The sequence below is a fragment of the Archocentrus centrarchus genome, chromosome 6 (assembly GCF_007364275.1).
Source record: "Archocentrus centrarchus isolate MPI-CPG fArcCen1 chromosome 6, fArcCen1, whole genome shotgun sequence".
NCBI lineage: Eukaryota > Metazoa > Chordata > Actinopteri > Cichliformes > Cichlidae > Archocentrus > Archocentrus centrarchus.
The window spans coordinates 32,039,918-32,057,643 of record NC_044351.1 but is presented as its reverse complement, the minus strand read 5'-3'; the positions used below and the strand labels follow the sequence as shown (position 1 = coordinate 32,057,643).

The following is a 17,726-nucleotide window of genomic DNA, read 5'->3' as shown; positions in this document are numbered from 1 at the left end:
AGTCCCCCTGACTGCTCTCATGCTGGCAGTTAACAGACACTCTACAAAACACCAGAGTGGTAAACTCCTAAAGACGTTAGCAGGCCTTCGTTGCAGTAGCTGTCTTGACAAAACCTAAAACGTCCATCAGAAATGCCAGGTATTATCAATTATTATTATTATCAACTTTCGTTATTAACACAGATTATCTGCTTCTGGCTCCATGTGCGCTCACATAAAAAGGGTGTGTCTAAGGTGATTTGACTCTTCTTCAGCACAAAATGGATCAATTGAGCTCCGCCTACTGCAATCAAAGACATTATCAGAGGAATGGGTGATAGAGATCTACACAGATTACCAAAACACTGGTGCACACAGAAGTAATGCTGCAGATGACTTGTTAATTTTGTGAATTTATGATTATCAAAGCACGCTGAGTGGAAAACAAAAGATTATTGTCTTGAGTTATATTTATTTCAGCGCTCGCTGCACTCTCGGTGCTCTCAGTGTGACAGCTGCACTTTAAACTGCGTAGACTTAAACACTACAAGTTGCTACTCTCTTTACGTCTGACACTTCCATAGCCCAATAAAGGAGACATGCAAATCACTGTTGCCAGATCAAAGTGAAATAAATGTTATTGATTGAATATTCTTGGTGATAAATAGCCTACACATGTAAGTGATCAATATTCTAATCTCAGCTCAATCAGCTGCAGTTCAAAAGAGTGTAGAACAGATTTAATACAAAATAATTGCTCCCCCCCAACCCCAGTGGCTCCCACTGCCTGAAAACAAAAAAAAAAAAAAAAAAAAAACTATATTTCTAATATATTTAGATATATCATCAAATAGCTTATATATCTAACCCTAAAATGGTTATGGAACAAACATTAACAGCCAGCAGACAGAAAAGATCACACAGTTTATTCATCTGTTAAGCTGCTCCAGTTATCTCACCATCTACAGATAATTATGCCTTTGGAATAACTGCTCTTTTCTCCTTTGTGGATTAGCAGAGAAATTACAATTAATACCTGGGCTGATTTGATGTGAAGTCAGAGGTGACCTGAGTTTATAAATCAATGCTAATTACTTTATGATCAGCTCATTTACTGAAACTCGTGAGCCTGTTAAGACAGGCAGCAGTGACTGCTTCCATTAACAGTCATGATGATGAGATCTACATGTGACGGGTGAATGGAAATATCACATCTGCATGAATTATCAATCTATTGTTTGTCCCTTAGGGAGGGGGATTGGAGGGACGAGTCTCACACATACACAGCTGCAGTCTGTCCAGCTGTCATTTGCAGCTGCTGATATCAAACTTTTAATTTATATCCCTGTGTAAAGAATATGGCCTATGAAATTATACACACAGTGCCTGCACTGGCTACTGTAACACACTTTATTCCAGGTGCAGCCTCCACTCTAATATTACTTATCCTATGCTACATTGCAGAGACCCGGGAAGGCTTTTACACCACAGCAGGGCCAATTCTGCTGGAGTATAAATTTCAGCTGAATAATCAGCTGAGATCCATTTTATTCTTACTGCAAACCACCCTTAGGTGCCAAACAAGAGCTTTAAAGTACAATGCGGTGGGTAAGTACAAAGCCTGCCTCCGCACTTATTTTTTCTCTGGGTCTATATTCATTGAGCTGGATTGAGAGCTAATCAATTCTCAGCGGGCTCTAAAAGGCCAATACTCAGACTGCAGCCCTCTGCTCAAAGTAATATCACGCTCTGTCTTCTAGCCCTGCCCACGCCACCTCCTCACATCTGCATAGTCTGGAGGCTCTGCCCCCCCCCTCCCCATTTATCAAAAAAAATATCTGTAGGATGGAGGATTTGACCTGAATATGGCCTAATGTCAACATGTTGACAGGTGGAGACAAAATAAAGAGTGCAGAAGGAAATGAAGAAATGAAGCTGACTGGAGCTCGTTCTACAGGCTTCAGTTGTACAGTGTACAGTATGCAGCTATTACTACCACACTCACAGGCTCTTATCCCTACTTGCGGATTAGCACTCAGACAGTGCACTCAGACATTTACTGAGGACCTGATAAACTGCTGCTGAAACAAGAACCGACTTGTTATGAAGCATTTCAAGTGTTGCTCGAATGATGTGAAGAGAGATTTGACTTGTGCAGAGTTACGTTGGACTCCTGTAAAGTTGCAGACAATCGTTCACAGCTCTGGGTCTCAAAGCGCTTGAGCCCCAACTGTATATACACCTATATTTTCAACCCCGCCTCCTGAATTCTGCATAACAGAAATGAATGCCAAACTAGATCAGACAGTGTTAAAGCCTGATATGTCTTAAGAGCCATAAGAGATGTTGACCATATTGAATTTTATGAAGTGCCATATGTGTTCTGATGCTGCACCTGGAGGCTCAGAAAGAAGCTTGCCCATGATAATGCCCATGAGTTCCAGACTTCAAGTGGTTATTGAATGTCAGTGAAAGGATTCTTGACTCATAAAAGATACTCTGTATAACAATAGCTACAATTCCTCATCTGTGCATGCGCTATTGTTATTAAACTTTCAAAGTAAAAGAACAGTTTCCACTAATATGCAACTCTAACTGTATGCCCCACATGTCTGCTTCTAGAAAAGTCTCTTTTTCTGGTTGCCTCCTTTGTTTCACACAGTGAGATTAAATTTAATAACACAACTTCACATCAGTTTGACACAAAAAAAAAAAAAGAAAAGTAGATTTTGAGAAGAAGAGAGTGAACTAAGAGGCAGAGAAAACAGAGGGGGCTGCAACAAAAATAAATAAATGTTTGAGTGACAGCTGCAGCCTCCACATTACTTTTAAACAACAAAACTTTGGTCTGCCATTTCCATTTTTCCCTCTGCAGCAAAGTCTGTACACATATATATATACACACACACACACACACACACACACCCATACAGAAAATGTCCATCGATATTTAAGCCGTCAGCAATATCTGAGCGTCAGTTTGGCTACTTGACTCTCTGAGATGGTTAACTCCCTACACAGCACTGCTGGAGCTTTACTTCCCGCAAAAGGCAATCTAATGATATCAGAGAGAGAGAATAGACAGAGTGAATGCATGCATGTGTGTGCATGCATGTACATGCATTACAGTGCAGGGGACGGTATGAATGAGGTCGAGAAGAAGAGTGAACACAAGCGATCCAGCGGTAGAACACGAGACAGACTCGAGTGATTGATTAAACAATGGCTGCTCATTAGAGAGAACCCAGCCTGAGGGAAGAAGGGAAGCGTGTGTGTGTGTGTGTGTGTGTGTGTGTGTGTGTGTATTTGTTTGAGTGCTGCTGAATGGCCTGCAGCTGAAAGAAAGATAAAGACAGTGCTGGTGGATAGAGATATAAACTCACACAAACACACGCTACTGCACACACACACTAGCAGAACCCACGGACATGGATGAGAGTGTGGCTTTCGACCAGCTGCTATATATAGTGTATGGGTGAATCTAGGATAGCACATTACTGTTCTCTAGCTGTCCCACACACACACACACACACACACACACACACACACACACACACACACACACACACACACACACACACACACACACACACCCCATCTGAATTGGTGGACTGTGAAGCCAGTGGTTCTGTACGAGAGAAACTTGACATACCATTATTTTGCTACACCCCACAACACACACACACACACACACACACACACACACACACACACACACACACACACACACACACACACACACACACAGTAAGGCATACAGAGAGCACCCAACAAACACAGACACACAGACACACCTCAATACCCCTGATTCATAGGATCACTTTCAATACGCACTGCTGTATATTTAGACGTTATGCAAACACCCATGTAAAAAGCACACACATCAGTTTGTCAGGGACAGAAGACTTGTGTGTGTTCATCTTCTGATATCTGTCAGCCATTGTGTGTCTGCTACAACACAACCCAAACACAAAGCTGCAGCTGCATTCAGGTTTCAGATCCTGTAATTGCAAGAACAAACTGCTTGGCAGTGATGTAAGATGAGGCTGGGTTGGAAGCACGTTAACACGTTTAATGATGCATGATTGTGATTTACAGGAGTCACACCAACTTATTTTAAACATACACATGTGAGCATTTAGAAAACATTAAATGCATTTCTGGTGTAAAAAAGTGGTGTCAGTTCAAGTTGCGCTCTCACACACACACACACACACACACACACACACACACACACACACACACACACACACACACACACACACACACACACACACACACACACACACACACCTCTCTCTTACCCTTTTGGTGAAGTCCATTGCTTTGAGGATGGAAAGGTTGAGCGTTTCCAGAGAAGCCAGAACTCCCTCATAATCTCCCATGTGCTTGGCAAAGTAGTCTGTTTTACACACACACACACAGAGACACACAGACACAGAAACACACACACACACACACACACACACACACACACACACACACACACACACACACACACCTTGTAGAGTCATAAAATAATTTGCAATGGTTTGCCCAAAGTAGCTGATTTAATATCACATATTTAAAAAAATATTTTGCATTTCAACTTGGAAGTACTTTTTAATAATAGATAAGTGAGGAAATGAGGGCAGTGGTAGGGGTGTGTGTGTGTGTGTCAGCAGTCTACTTACCACAGAGTTCCTTAGTGTCAACATTACTATCACAGCATAGCAAAGGAGCGGCAGAAGGAAAGAAAAGAAAGGGAGACAGGAAGAAAGGAAAAAAGTAAGGAAAAGAATGGAGAAGAGCCGGATCAGAAACAGAGGAAAGTTTTTTTTTTTGCATGCAGTCACACATACAAAAAGAGCTTGGCAGGCAGAGAGTGATCTAACAAGACTGTGGCAGGAGTCTGAATCAATCCACTGCCATCATTCACGCTCAGTTCACTGTGAGGGGACTCATTTGGCAATGAATTTTTCACTGGTGTAAAGGAGACTTTCGCTGGTTGACTGACCAGAAGAGAGAGGAGAACGCAGTAGGAGAAGTAGGATGGGAGAGAGAGGGATAGACGAAGGGTGGGAATGAAGGAAGAAGGACGAGCCATCCAAGAGATGGATGAGATGCAAGTGATGACGGGAGAGCTGCGGCCTAGAGGAGGGGACAGGCAGAAACACTCCATCTGTGCATCTCTTCATTATAATAACAAATCACTGCTCAGTAATTCCACACACGTAATGAGAAACGAAGTGTTAAAAACACAGTAAAAAAATGCAATTTGAATATTTCAAAGACCATACGTTATGTTGATCCTTGTTAGACAGCCTTATTTAACAGCCTCTGCTTTATTTTATTAAGCATTTGCGCGCTGAGTTTCTGCCAGAATGAATCCTGATCCATCACCGTGACAGATGGGCTTTAATGGCAGCAACCAAAAGTCTGGTTTTACCCAACAATAAATGAATTTTGTTGTTTACTCACAGCATTTGCAGCTTAAACAGAATTTAGGGACGTTGGCGTACTAAGTGTAATAAAGTTGTTCCAACTTTTTTTTGGCTGGTTAAAATGAAGGCGACAGATTGTTTACTATCCAAACGGTAGCTCCAGATGTGAGGCGCGCTTTCAAAGAGGATGCAAACCAATAATTATGTCGTTCTCTGCAAGTGATGCAGCCGCCTATTGAGTTAGTAATGAGTTTCATAGTACTTAAGATTCCACCTTATTATGAGCAATAAGAGCCGGCTTGTTTTTAGATGTTACAGCATCCACTGAAGAAGTGAAAACAATGAAAACTGCTGATATGAGGCTGTGCATATTAAAGGTGCACTCCACCAGCTTGTTAAGAGGTGTTCTAATCTAATCTGTTGTAATCTAGTTTGAAACCTGCATTAAAATGTTTTTCAGGGAAAAAAAAACTCACCTAATGAAAGATGCGCTCACATTGCATTATGAGAATAAATCTGGCGTGCTTTGTGCTACAAATCATCCAGACTGAGATGTTTGTGAATTGCAGTGTTCCAGGAAAGCGGCTGGACCAGACGGTATTAGTGGACGTGTCCTTAAGACCTGCGCTGACCAGCTGGCACCTGTGTTTACACTGATATTCAACCTCTCACTGAAACTGTGTGTGATTCCCACCTGCTTTAAAAAGTCCATCATAGTCCCTGTCCCAAAGAAACCACACCCCAGCAGCCCCAATGACTTCAGGCCCATAGCGCTCACCTCTGTGGTGATGAAGTGTTTTGAGAGACTCATCAAGACATTCATCACCTCCTCACTGCCCACCACCCTCGACCCACTACAGTTTGCATACCGGCCAGACAGATCCACAGATGACGCCATATCCTTCCTCCTCCACAAGACCCTTTCACACATAGACACTGGTAAGGGGAACTATGTGAGAGTGCTGTTTGTAGATTACAGCTCAGCATTCAACACCATAGTTCCCTCCAGGCTGGTCTCTAAGCTGCTGGACCTGGGCCTGGGCCCATCCCTGTGCAGGTGGGTTCACAGCTTCCTGACCAGCAGACCACAGGTGGTACGAGTGGGTCACCTCACCTCATCCTCCCTCACCCTCAACACTGGATCCCCCCAAGGCTGTGTGCTCAGCCCTCTGCTGTACTCACTGTACACCCATGACTGCGAGGCCACGTCAGAGTCCAACGTCATCATCAAGTTTGCTGACGACACTGCTGTTGTGGGACTAATCTCTCACAATGAGGAGACAGCCTACAGGAGAGAGGTCTCCCGCCTGGAGAACTGGTGCCAGGAGAACCACCTCCTGCTCAACGTCAGCAAAACAAAGGAACTGATCGTGGACTTCAGCAGGAAGCAGCAGAGGGACTACCATCCACTTGTCATCAGTGGTGCTGAGGTGGAAAGAGTGGACACTTTCAAATACCTGGGAGTGACCATCTCACAGGACCTGTCCTGGACTCATCACATAAACATCACTGTGAAGAAGGCCAGACAGCGTCTCTACCTCCTCAGGCGGCTGAGAGACTTCAAGCTCCCACTCAAGGTGCTCAGGAACTTTTACACCTGCACCATCGAGAGCATCATGCGTGGGAGCATCACCACCTGGATGGGAAACTGCACCAAGCAGGACTTCATGGCCCTAAAAAGGGTGGTTCGTTCAGCTGAACGGACCATCAGAACCACCCTCCCCAACCTGCAGGACATTTACACCAAGCAGTGCAGGCTGAGGGCCATGAAGATCCTAAAACAGCCCAGCCACCCCGGACACTCTCTCTTCTCCCTGCTCCCATCAGGCCGGCGTTACCGCTGCCTGAGGGCTAAGACTGAAAGGTTGAAGAAGAGTTTTTACCCACAAGCCATCCGTCTGCTCAACTCTGAGCCCTAACTGGACCATTATTGCACAATGTAAATATTATAATTTAAAAAGTGTGTATAGTGTATAGTATATAGAGTATAGTGTATAGTGTGAATTACTTTTTTTAAATTTTTATTCTTCTTATTTATATGTGTGTGTATATATGGTTGCAGGTACAAAATACATTTCACTGTGCATTGTACTGTGTATAACTGTGCATGTGACAAATAAACACTATCTTATCTATCTTATCTTATCTTCATAATTCTGTTACTACACTAATTAGCAGAAGTACTCACCACGCTTGGTAGTGATAGCTGATAATTTAAGACTCCACTTACTCTTGTCCAAATATGTCACCAAAAAACAAACAATCCACAAAAAAAAAAAAAACAGCATAATGGTGCCCAAAATATGAAAGGCCTGATTATAGTCTGGAGACGCGACAGCAGAGTATTCGTTCCTGTTTTACTTCTTTGAAGTCTGATTGAAGTTCACTGCCTGGGGCGCATGTGCAGTTGGTGCATAAAAAAAAAAAAACTGTTAGGATATCTGCAGGGACCCTCGCACCGTGTGATGATGAAACTGTATTGTATGTGTGTAAAGACAGACAAATATTTGTGTGACTCCAGTGATTCGTTCTGCAGGTGCTTTGGAACAAACTAAACTACTAAATTACTCAGATTTGCAGGTGAGTCCAGTTATGTTCTAAATAAAGACCAGAGGAGTTCTTGTTCTGCCTCATCCACAGACCAAAGTCAGTTCATGGAGAAAAAGTCAAACTGACTGATGCTTGCAGGGGATATTTGAAGCCTGAAAGTGCAGAAGGCGGCAATGAGTGACAGATGGATAGACGATAAAGAGGGAGAGTGTCGATGGGTTGAGTGATAGAAGGATGAAAGCTTGAAGAGCATGACAGAAACCTCAGAAAATGGCCTGATAGGAATGAAAGCTGAAGAGAAATGGGAGGAGACCAAAGAGTGACAGAGGGAGATGAACGGCCGGCAGCAGGACAACGCTCAGTCTCTGCATCCATCAACTTCTTGCTTCTCACAGGAAAAGCTTACAGAGTTTCTGCTTTTATTCGGACCAATCAATAACCCTGTCGGCTGTCGCGTGATAATCTTAAGGACTGGCATGCAACATCAAATCTACTTAAACCTAATGAGTGGAGCATTTTCTGACTGCATCCAATGCAGCAACTAAGATTTATAAAGCAAAACGATCTCCGAGCTCACTGACGTCACAGAGATGGTGGGCTGTTGGTCCACTTATTGCACTCATGTTGGGAGCTGGGAGGAGGATTTATATATTAAACCTAATTCAATTCTACAACAGCAATAAAGGTCAGCTCTTGTTCTGCCTGGTTTCATTTTATTTGAGGGCCTGCAGGATTGGGTGGTTGTGTAATTGAAGAGAGTTGGACTTCTGATTACTCACATCCCACTGTGTCAGCATACTTCTCCTGAGCTGACTGGCTAATTATAAAGGGTCAATAAATTGATTTGGTGAGAATCAAAATAAAATGTCCTGGGATTGGCTGTAAGGAGGTTAATGCTTGGAGGGTTAAGAGGAGGAGAGAGAGGAAGAGAAAGGGAAAGATGTGAAAACTGGTAACAATGACTTTCCTCAGTTTCTATGCTTCTTTCATCATTTTCCTCACTCGCTTTTTCCCCTTTATGTCTGTTCCTGTTTCTTTTTCTCTTTTATTATTTTGGCATTTTTATATTTAAAAGTGTCACTTGATGTAAAGGGCTTTGGTGCAAAAGGTTCTCCATAAAAAGAGCTTTCAGAGGTGGATGTGACATTTCCTCACTGCAGGGTAAATCATATACATCCTACCTCAGCATACACACTCACACACACACATATGCGTGCACGCGCACACACACACACAGTCAGAAAAAGCAGAACTGATGTGGTGCAGCAGGAAAGCAGTAGCATGTGCTCTCACTTTCATAATTGATGGTGCAGTGGGATCAAACAAAACACGGCACAGTGTGCACGCAAACACGCACACACGTGTAAATTTACTGTATTCATTTTTATTTCATGCGCTCATGCATGCATGAGATATGCTGCGTGCAAACACACACACACACGGACAAACGTGCAGTAATGATGCTGACCTGGTGTTGTCAGAGTCGATGGTGTGAAATAACTTCTCCAGCTCCTCTTCATTCAGCGTGCCGTCAGAGAAGAACGCTTGGAATTCATCCAGAGACAGCTTCCCATCATCTGCAGGAAGTATGACACCATCAAAGCTCTGAGGACATTTATTTGTAATTTAAAAAAAAAAAAAGAAGCACGTATTAAACAATATTACAAGGACCTGTCACGTGAAATAACCATGTAAACCTCAGCCTGTCTGCTGCTTCTAAAGAGGATGAAAGGAGATAAAGTGACATCACAGGTCATTATTGAAACCTGCTACAGCTCTGAACTATAATACTGCATAATAATATCTTCATCCCACCTAATCTCTTTTATAACCAGCATTTGTTCCTGATGGCATCTGGAGATTTTAAATATGTCCAAGTTATACGTATTACATTTTAGTGAAGACACACTCCACTGATGTGGTGTGTGTGTGTGTGTGTGTGCGCACTTTTTATATGACTGGAAATTTGACAATAACCACCTGCAGGGGCAAATTTATCCTGATTTTAGTGAGTTCTTTGACATTTTCACTAAAAAACCCCCCCAAAGAGATTTACTTCATTGTAGTAGAGATAGACCAATCAAAATTATAAATAATGGCAACACTGTTATCATCTTATGCTTGCTAATCAAAACACAACAAAACAAGTATACCACCTAAGCTAAAACCCAGCTTGGCAATATTGTAACTGTAACCATATTAGCATTAAGAGCTCATAGCTGTACAGCTTCGCAGAGGCCCGTGCTCTTATTCAAAGTGTAGGTCACACTGAAAGATAACCGCCAGTGTCTCAGCCCGACATTTCACTTTTCATTGTTTTCAGTCTTGCCATCACTCTTAAATCACAAAGAAGAGGCTAAAAGCCACCAGCTGTGAACTCAGAGCTTATCTCTGTGACAATAAGCTGGTGGAGATGGTTTCTGTTCAGCTGACAAGCATCTCCAAAATCAAACCACTCGTCTCCCCTGCTGACCTGGAGACAGTCGCTCACTCTATCTTTTCCCTGCTGTAACAGTCAGTGCTTCAGCCTCACTTGAACTCTTTATCAGATCTGCAACTTGTACTCAAAGCAGCCAAAAACAGTCACGTCTGTCATTTAAAAATGTGATTACTGCTTGATATTTACTCGTATGCTGTTAATGCAATACTCATTTATCAATCTGTGAATCAAAGCCAGTTTAACACCTGTTTGCTTTTCAGTACTGACATGCGCACTCACACATCCTCGGCACAATCACCGCCTCCAGTCCAGTGCTGTGAAATCAATCCAGCATGCACTTCAGTCTGCTAAAAACCTTCAGATGAATCCTTGCTGTCTGTCTGTGTTGCACTTTGGTAAGCACACAATGGCGATTATGTTTCAAAACCCCAAGGCCTTTTGGGGTTGTACTGATAACCAAAGCACTCAACAATACTCGATTTCTAGCCTTCTTATGTAACATCCAATAAAAAAAAAGTCTAGAAAAAGAAAACATGGATAAGTCCACCCTCCCTCTGCCTTGGGGCTTCCTCAATGCCTAAAACATCTTACCTATGAAGCATCCAAAAGCCAACCTAATCACATACAGGAGAAGCTGCTCTACTCTAATGTTAATGTAGAGTCCAGAAACTGATGGATGATGTTATCATGGCCACCTTCCAGCTTTTATATACAGACAAAGCATTGTTAACTACAAACAAGCCACAGACTGCTACAGTCCAGTTGCACTGTGCACGTGCACACCATGGAGTGAATGTCTGCAGCAGCAAAGTAAGGAGTTAAACCAAATCAAGGTCCATTTTAGCCTATAAATTTCTTTCCTTATAGCATGTATCAGGTCTATGGGTCCTTTAATGATACCTGTGTTTATTATGTAGGAATTAAACTCATATTCAATATTTCTGCAGTACATAGTGTACCACGAACTGACTAAGACTCTTGCATATTAACCTCCATCACTCAATAGGGCCTGAGGATTACCAATGCATCTGCATATGTATCAAAACAACACTGGAAATTATTTTTCCAAACAGCTGTTTAAATTTGTTGTCCCTGTGGTGGACTGCGTGGTGGGTCTGCAGTAGGAATTGGTTATTCATGGCATTGACTCTATTCTGTATTTTCTTGCTAGCACTGTATTCCCGACTGACTGTCTCACCACATGATGCATAGCTATATCAAATATTAATTTCCTTGCCCTCTGAGTGTGTTTGTCCTTGAGTGTGGCTGACTGGATACAGCAAGTTGAGCCACGGGACCACTGCGGAGTACTGGGAAAGCTCAGGGACAGGAGGACTGCTTCCTTGCAAAGGGCTGAATTCAAATGCACTGCTCTCAGGTCTGCCTCATCTATCCCCTCTGCCATTTCTCAGTTTCAGGATTAGGGAAGTATGTGTTTATGAATTCCTTATTAAAATCAAGATGCATCTATTTTTTATTCCCTCTTCCATTCTTCTGCTGCTGCTGCTTTCTGTTTTGTTTCCACTCCAGCACAATCATCAGTGTTAGACTGTTTTGAGAACCATTTGAAGTCTTTGGTGGTCAAACTCCGGTAAGATTGAAACTGTCAAAAACTTTCAGGAACTCCACAACAACTTTTCAGCTCATCTCATGCCTCCTTTCCTCCTCACTCTATATTTTTCTCCCCATTAAGCCTCTCCATATCTTTTAGCTCTCTCTTTTTCCCCTCCTCCTTGTTAGAGCAACAAAGTAGCCTCTGTCTCTCAGATGTTTTTCCATGTCGATTTCTGCTGCACACAATAATTCTGAGTCAGAAACGCCTTCGCAAATAGCTTTCTTTTGGTGATGCTTGGCATAACCTTTCCACGACAGAAGGCGTGTTTGTTTGAGGTGGACTTCTGAAATGCCACTTCTTGTGTTCATATTCCCACTGTCCCTGTCCACCAGGGCTCAGCTGTGAATTTAGACTCTGTGGTCATGACTATTTCTAACCTGGCCTTCTCTGGTGCAGCAGTGAAGCAGCACAGAAAGCACTGGTGTTTAATTCAGCAGTGACCCAATTTACAGCCAGCTAGCCCACTTAGGAATTCTCCAGTAAGACACTGCTCAAGCAAAGCAGATAGTATGCTAACCCTATTTTCAAAAGCATGAAATACTCCCAAATTACACATCTAACAAAAAGGCCTACAGCTTCTCTGATTCCTGGCTTACACTGTATCCACTGTCACATACTCAAACGTGCCATTTTTGTCACAATAATCTCTCACATGTGTAACCGCTCCCTTGGTCTCCTTTGAGTTTAATTTTTTGTATTCCCCTAATAGGAAATTCAAGCACCACAGTCCGCTACTAAACAGCATCTATGGATCATTTCTGCTGAGTCCCGATGCTGCAGTTCACCCTGCAAACGCCACTATAAATAATGTACAACAGTCCTGACATCCACTCGCCTCCAAAACACAGCCAGTCAGCAGCAGACAGGTTGATGCAACAGCCAACAGCATCCTGTCTCAACTGCAGATTGGCACAATTTGTTGAAATTGCCTTTATTTTATGTTCCTAAAATGGTCAACAGAGGGAAATCATCCTGATGCAAAGGAAATTACCCAGACTCAGAAAAGTATTCTAAAACAGCAGGGAGGAGACGAGGTGCAGGGCAGGCACAACTGAGAAACTGAGGCTGGAGTAACTCTTGAATGTGAAACAAATTCTGTTGTTTCCACTTGTGTCTGCAGCAAACACACACACACACACACACACACACACACACACACACACACACACACACACACACACACACACACACACACACACACACACACACACAGCATGAATATGCTCTTAAAATTCCCTGTTACACATTTATTTTTATTAAAGGAAGAGCCAGGCCACAGAAATAAATGTCTGGCATCTTTATAGAGTCCTTAATAAAGTGCATCAGCTGCAAAATAGCTAATTTTCTCTGTAGCTTGGAGTTGTTTAGTTTATATTAGGTCACAGTACTGTGTAAAAGTCTTGAACTACCTTTCTTTGTTTTGCTTGGAAATAGGTGCAGTGATTTATTGAAACATGTACAAACATGCATGGAAATACAGTTATATAAGCAAAAAGGACGACCTTTTATTTATTCTTCAACACAGCCTTAAGTCTTTAATGCAAACTTTTTTTTGGGTAGCCTTTAGCTTCTTGAAGGACTTTCAGAGCTCTTCTTTGGATGTTGCTGCCTTTTGTTCTATTCTGTGCTAAGATGATCCCACACTGCTTCAGTAATGTTGAGGTCTGGACTCTGTGGAGGCCAATCCATGACTGACAGAGCTCCACTGTGTATGTTTCTATCCAGGTATGCGTTTACTGCATTGACAGTGTGTTTGGGATCATCAGGGACATTACAATAATGTTCTTAGCAATATTGTCTTAATGTCTCAAGAGGACTTTTGTGGCATGAAAACTTTCATGTCATCAGGTGATGTTCATGAACAGAACTTCTAACACATACACGGGACATTCCTATTTGGTTGTCTGGGAATATGTTACATCTTCCTAGTAACTTTAGGGATTAATGTAGTATACAAAACATACAGTGTAATCAGTTTATACATTAATATGAGTTGTTATAAGCTGAACCACCTAAGCACAAGTTCAAAGAAGTTCTACCTCAACTACATCCACTAAGGCTGTATTCGTATTCTTGCTGTGCTGGTGCCATTACTCAAATACAGGATCTAGAAACTTGTTTCACCAATTAAATGCAATGCAAGGCTTTCAGACAACACATGGTCAAATATCTGAATACATAAACATGCATGCAAAACAAATAAAAAGAGAAATAAAAGGCAGAGAGGTTAGGTAGAGGTTCTCTACCTAAGATCTCTGCAGCTCTGATGAGGCGCACAGCACATTATTCAAGCTCCGCAGATGTGTTTGGGAGTGAGATTTCTATAATTTAATTATGCTGCGCCAAGGTCCCGTACATTAGCAATATAGGATGCTGTGTTAGTACAAAATTATTTTTAAAAAAGGCTTCAAACGACATGAGAACAGCACTCAAGGGAACTCGGCAAACATTGTCTGAGCTGCAGTGGGCGGCTTTATGTTTAGGTGAGCCCAACTTTTAGTGAGAAGTTTCTAATAGTACACACAAACAAATGTAAATGAGGGAACAGGTGCCAAGTGGTACTTTTTAAAGTGATATTTTGGCACCCAGTGCATCTTGCACAGGTGGAAGGAGAAGAACAAATGGGAAAAAAATTAAATGTTAAATAATATGTGTGATCTGCTTCTCGCACCTATGACAACCCTGAAAAGGATAAGCAGAAGAGGATGGATGGATGGACGGAAAGGGAAGTCTCACAGTCCTGAATGATTAAAGGCCTACATTAATTAGGCACTGTAGAGCCTGTAATAATATACATGCAGCAAACCCCCCCCTTTTTTCCCATTTGTTTAAACCACTGATGGATATGCAAGTAGCTGCCCCCCTATACTGTAAGTCTACATATTATGAATCACAGTTTATGAGGCTACGGAGTGTTGTCTACTACAGTATCTCTGGTGAGTAATATCGGGGGACTGTGCTATCTCCTTTCCTGTTCACCTTCTACACTTCAGAGTTCAAGTCCAACTTCTTATTCTGTCATCTACAGAATTTCTTAGAGGGGTGTGTGTGTGTGTGTGTGTGCGTGTGTGTGTGTCGGGGGGTTGCCTCTCAGAGGATGACTACTGGTGGCCTGGTGAATCTTTTTGAAGTGGTGTAGGGGAAGCTACAGATGAATGTGCCCAAGACAGAGGAGATCAAGGCGGACTTGAGGATCAGGATGGATGCCTTAGTTGCAGGTCAGCATCAGTGGGAGTGATATGAAAGTTATTAAATCCTCCAAGTATCTGGGAATTCATTTCACAACGTAGGCTTCATCAACACCAATGAAGCCTTAGTCAGGCCCAAGGGCCTAAGCCAGAGACATTATAAAATAGAGTACACAAATCTACACAAATTTTGAATTAAAAAAACAACAGAAAAGATGGTTATTCGTCATGCTTCCTTGGCTAAATTATATTCCTATTTGCTTTGCTGCACGGTGGTTCTAATTTGCACAAAAATGATGACCTGTACCACTTTAACACTTGAATTATGGAAATCTCAATCGGACACATGCACACGCACAGTGTAAATATTTGTTACATTCTAATGTATATATTTTTTTACATTTTATATTAGATTTTGGCTACATTTTGTTAATTATTCCACTTCATTTTATCTCAGTGTACATTCTGATTATATTCTTGATTATATTCCTTAAATCATCCAATTCATATCCTCATCCTGTGCTATGGTGTAAGGGTAGTCATCAAAGCACTTCACTGCTAGTTGTACCTTGTTTGTAAACAGCTAATTCCATATTTGTCCATATTTACTCACTATTGTTAACCAATTTGCTGCTTTTTTTTTAGCAGCACTGAAGTGTATTCATTGGAAAAGTTTCTGTTTTTTCAAATCTGTTTGTCAGTGACTATATAATAGGAATTAGTACTCAACAGTTGTGATGTAAACCCATGTTCATTTCTTATAAAGCTGCTGGGGCATCAGTGTGGCCCTGATGAGGGTACATAAACAGGGTGGCATTTAAAAACCACTTCTTTCATCAGACCTCTTCATTTTGAAAATACCACAAAGGAAATGGTGCAACTAAAGCCCTCTCTGTTCAGCCAAACATGGAAAAATGCAAATCTACATAACATCCACGGAGTCACAAATTACAGGTGGTGAAAATGCCATCTGCGAATGCCGTCATTTCCAGGCTGTCTCACAGCAGCGCAATCACGCAAGATTAAATCAGAATTTGTCTCCTTTGTAAACACAGCACTGGACCTTTATTAGAAGAGTGATCCAATTCATTTGATTGCAGAGCAACCAACGAGAATTAAAAGTCTTGATAAAATTGCAGCTGTCACTGCCACTCTGATCACTTTACATTTACCTTCATATTTTTGAGACTGCATTAAATTCTGATTTGATATTAGGACCTTAAAATGCGAAATTCTATTAAGGCCACTGGCAAAACAATGAAAAAAGAAAGATAAAATGCAACTTCTATTTATTTGAATGGGGAGTGACAGGGGCATGAATTGAAAGACTCGGGCTAAAAAAAACAAAACAAAAAAAAAAAACACAAAATTGAACACACCTTAAATTTTTTAATTATCTAATTATGTTGCTATTTAATGGCCTCTGTGTGGTGTTTGTATGTTCTTCCTGCACCTGTGTGGGTTTTTTAAATATTTGATTGTAAGTTTTACTGCAGGGGATAAAGTGGGCCAGAAGGATCTGGAACAGCGAATGAATTACTGTCAAATTAGCTAATTTCTTTCGTGTACTGCAGCCTGGTGTTGCTTCCTGTGATGGCATGGAGATACTTGCTCAGTAATAAGAAAATAATAACCTCAACACATTGGCTTTTCCTTCTTGTCCCCGTGATGCATTCACTGTGCACATGTAAATAAAGTTGCGGTTCAGAATCTAGCTAGCGCTACAGAAGAGGAGTGAGCATGAACGGAGACGCCTAACATTTTTTTTTAATCTTTGTTTGTTCAAACTTCTTAAGTGGCAGGTAATTAAAAATGCAGCTTTTCAAAGAACTCAACAGATATGAGCCAACACACAGAGTTTCTGTGCAGTTTGCCACAAAATGTGTCTGCTAGCTAAATACAGCTGCTGTATTTCCCAGGGACAGATGTGTGATATTCTCAGCTCATGTAACATCTGCTTATATCTTATTGAATTCAGCTGGCTAAATCCACAAAGAGCAGCACAGCCTGGATACAAAGAAAAATCTACTGGAGTTCAAAAAACAAATTATCTGTGACTTATTTCCAGGTGATCCTTCTCCCTACGTATGCACCGCTACAACCTGCTCTCAGGCACTTTAACCCCAGCGGTTTCATATTGGCAGATTATCAGTAAGAGGGGGCAGATATTCTGAATGGCAGTGATGAAAAAACCAGAAAGGAGAAGGGAGAAGTGGATGAGCAGTCACAGCAGAAAGCAAGTGTTTGTGTTGGATCAGAAATGATCAGATGCAGCCATTTCTCCAATCCAGTCTAAAAATAACGTACGTCTGTGTGTGAATTGTGAAAGGAGTTTACAACGAGCCCTTCTGAAGGACTGTACCAGGTACACTCCTTGGGGTAGAGTTTTGGGGGAGCTTAACAGTTACTTCGAGGCGCTTTACAGTGTAAGGCCACGTAAAGATGATCCAATAATTACAGAGAAGACCCAACAATCAAAACGACCCCCTATGAGTAAACACTTGGTGACAGTTGGAAGGAAAAACTCCCTT

At 41.8% G+C, this 17,726-nt stretch overlaps 1 protein-coding gene across 1 annotated transcript in view; it reads right to left on the bottom strand.

Annotated features, from left to right (window-relative positions):
• necab2 (N-terminal EF-hand calcium binding protein 2) overlaps positions 1-17,726 on the bottom strand; it is a 136,070-nt gene that overhangs the window by 82,572 nt on the left and 35,772 nt on the right. Inside the window, exons 3-5 of the mRNA XM_030731195.1 lie at positions 9,421-9,529; positions 4,653-4,678; positions 4,284-4,381 (exon numbers count right to left, since the gene is read on the bottom strand). Coding sequence (XP_030587055.1) covers positions 4,284-4,381; positions 4,653-4,678; positions 9,421-9,529 — 233 coding nt within the window. The remainder of the gene's footprint in view (positions 1-4,283; positions 4,382-4,652; positions 4,679-9,420; positions 9,530-17,726) is intronic.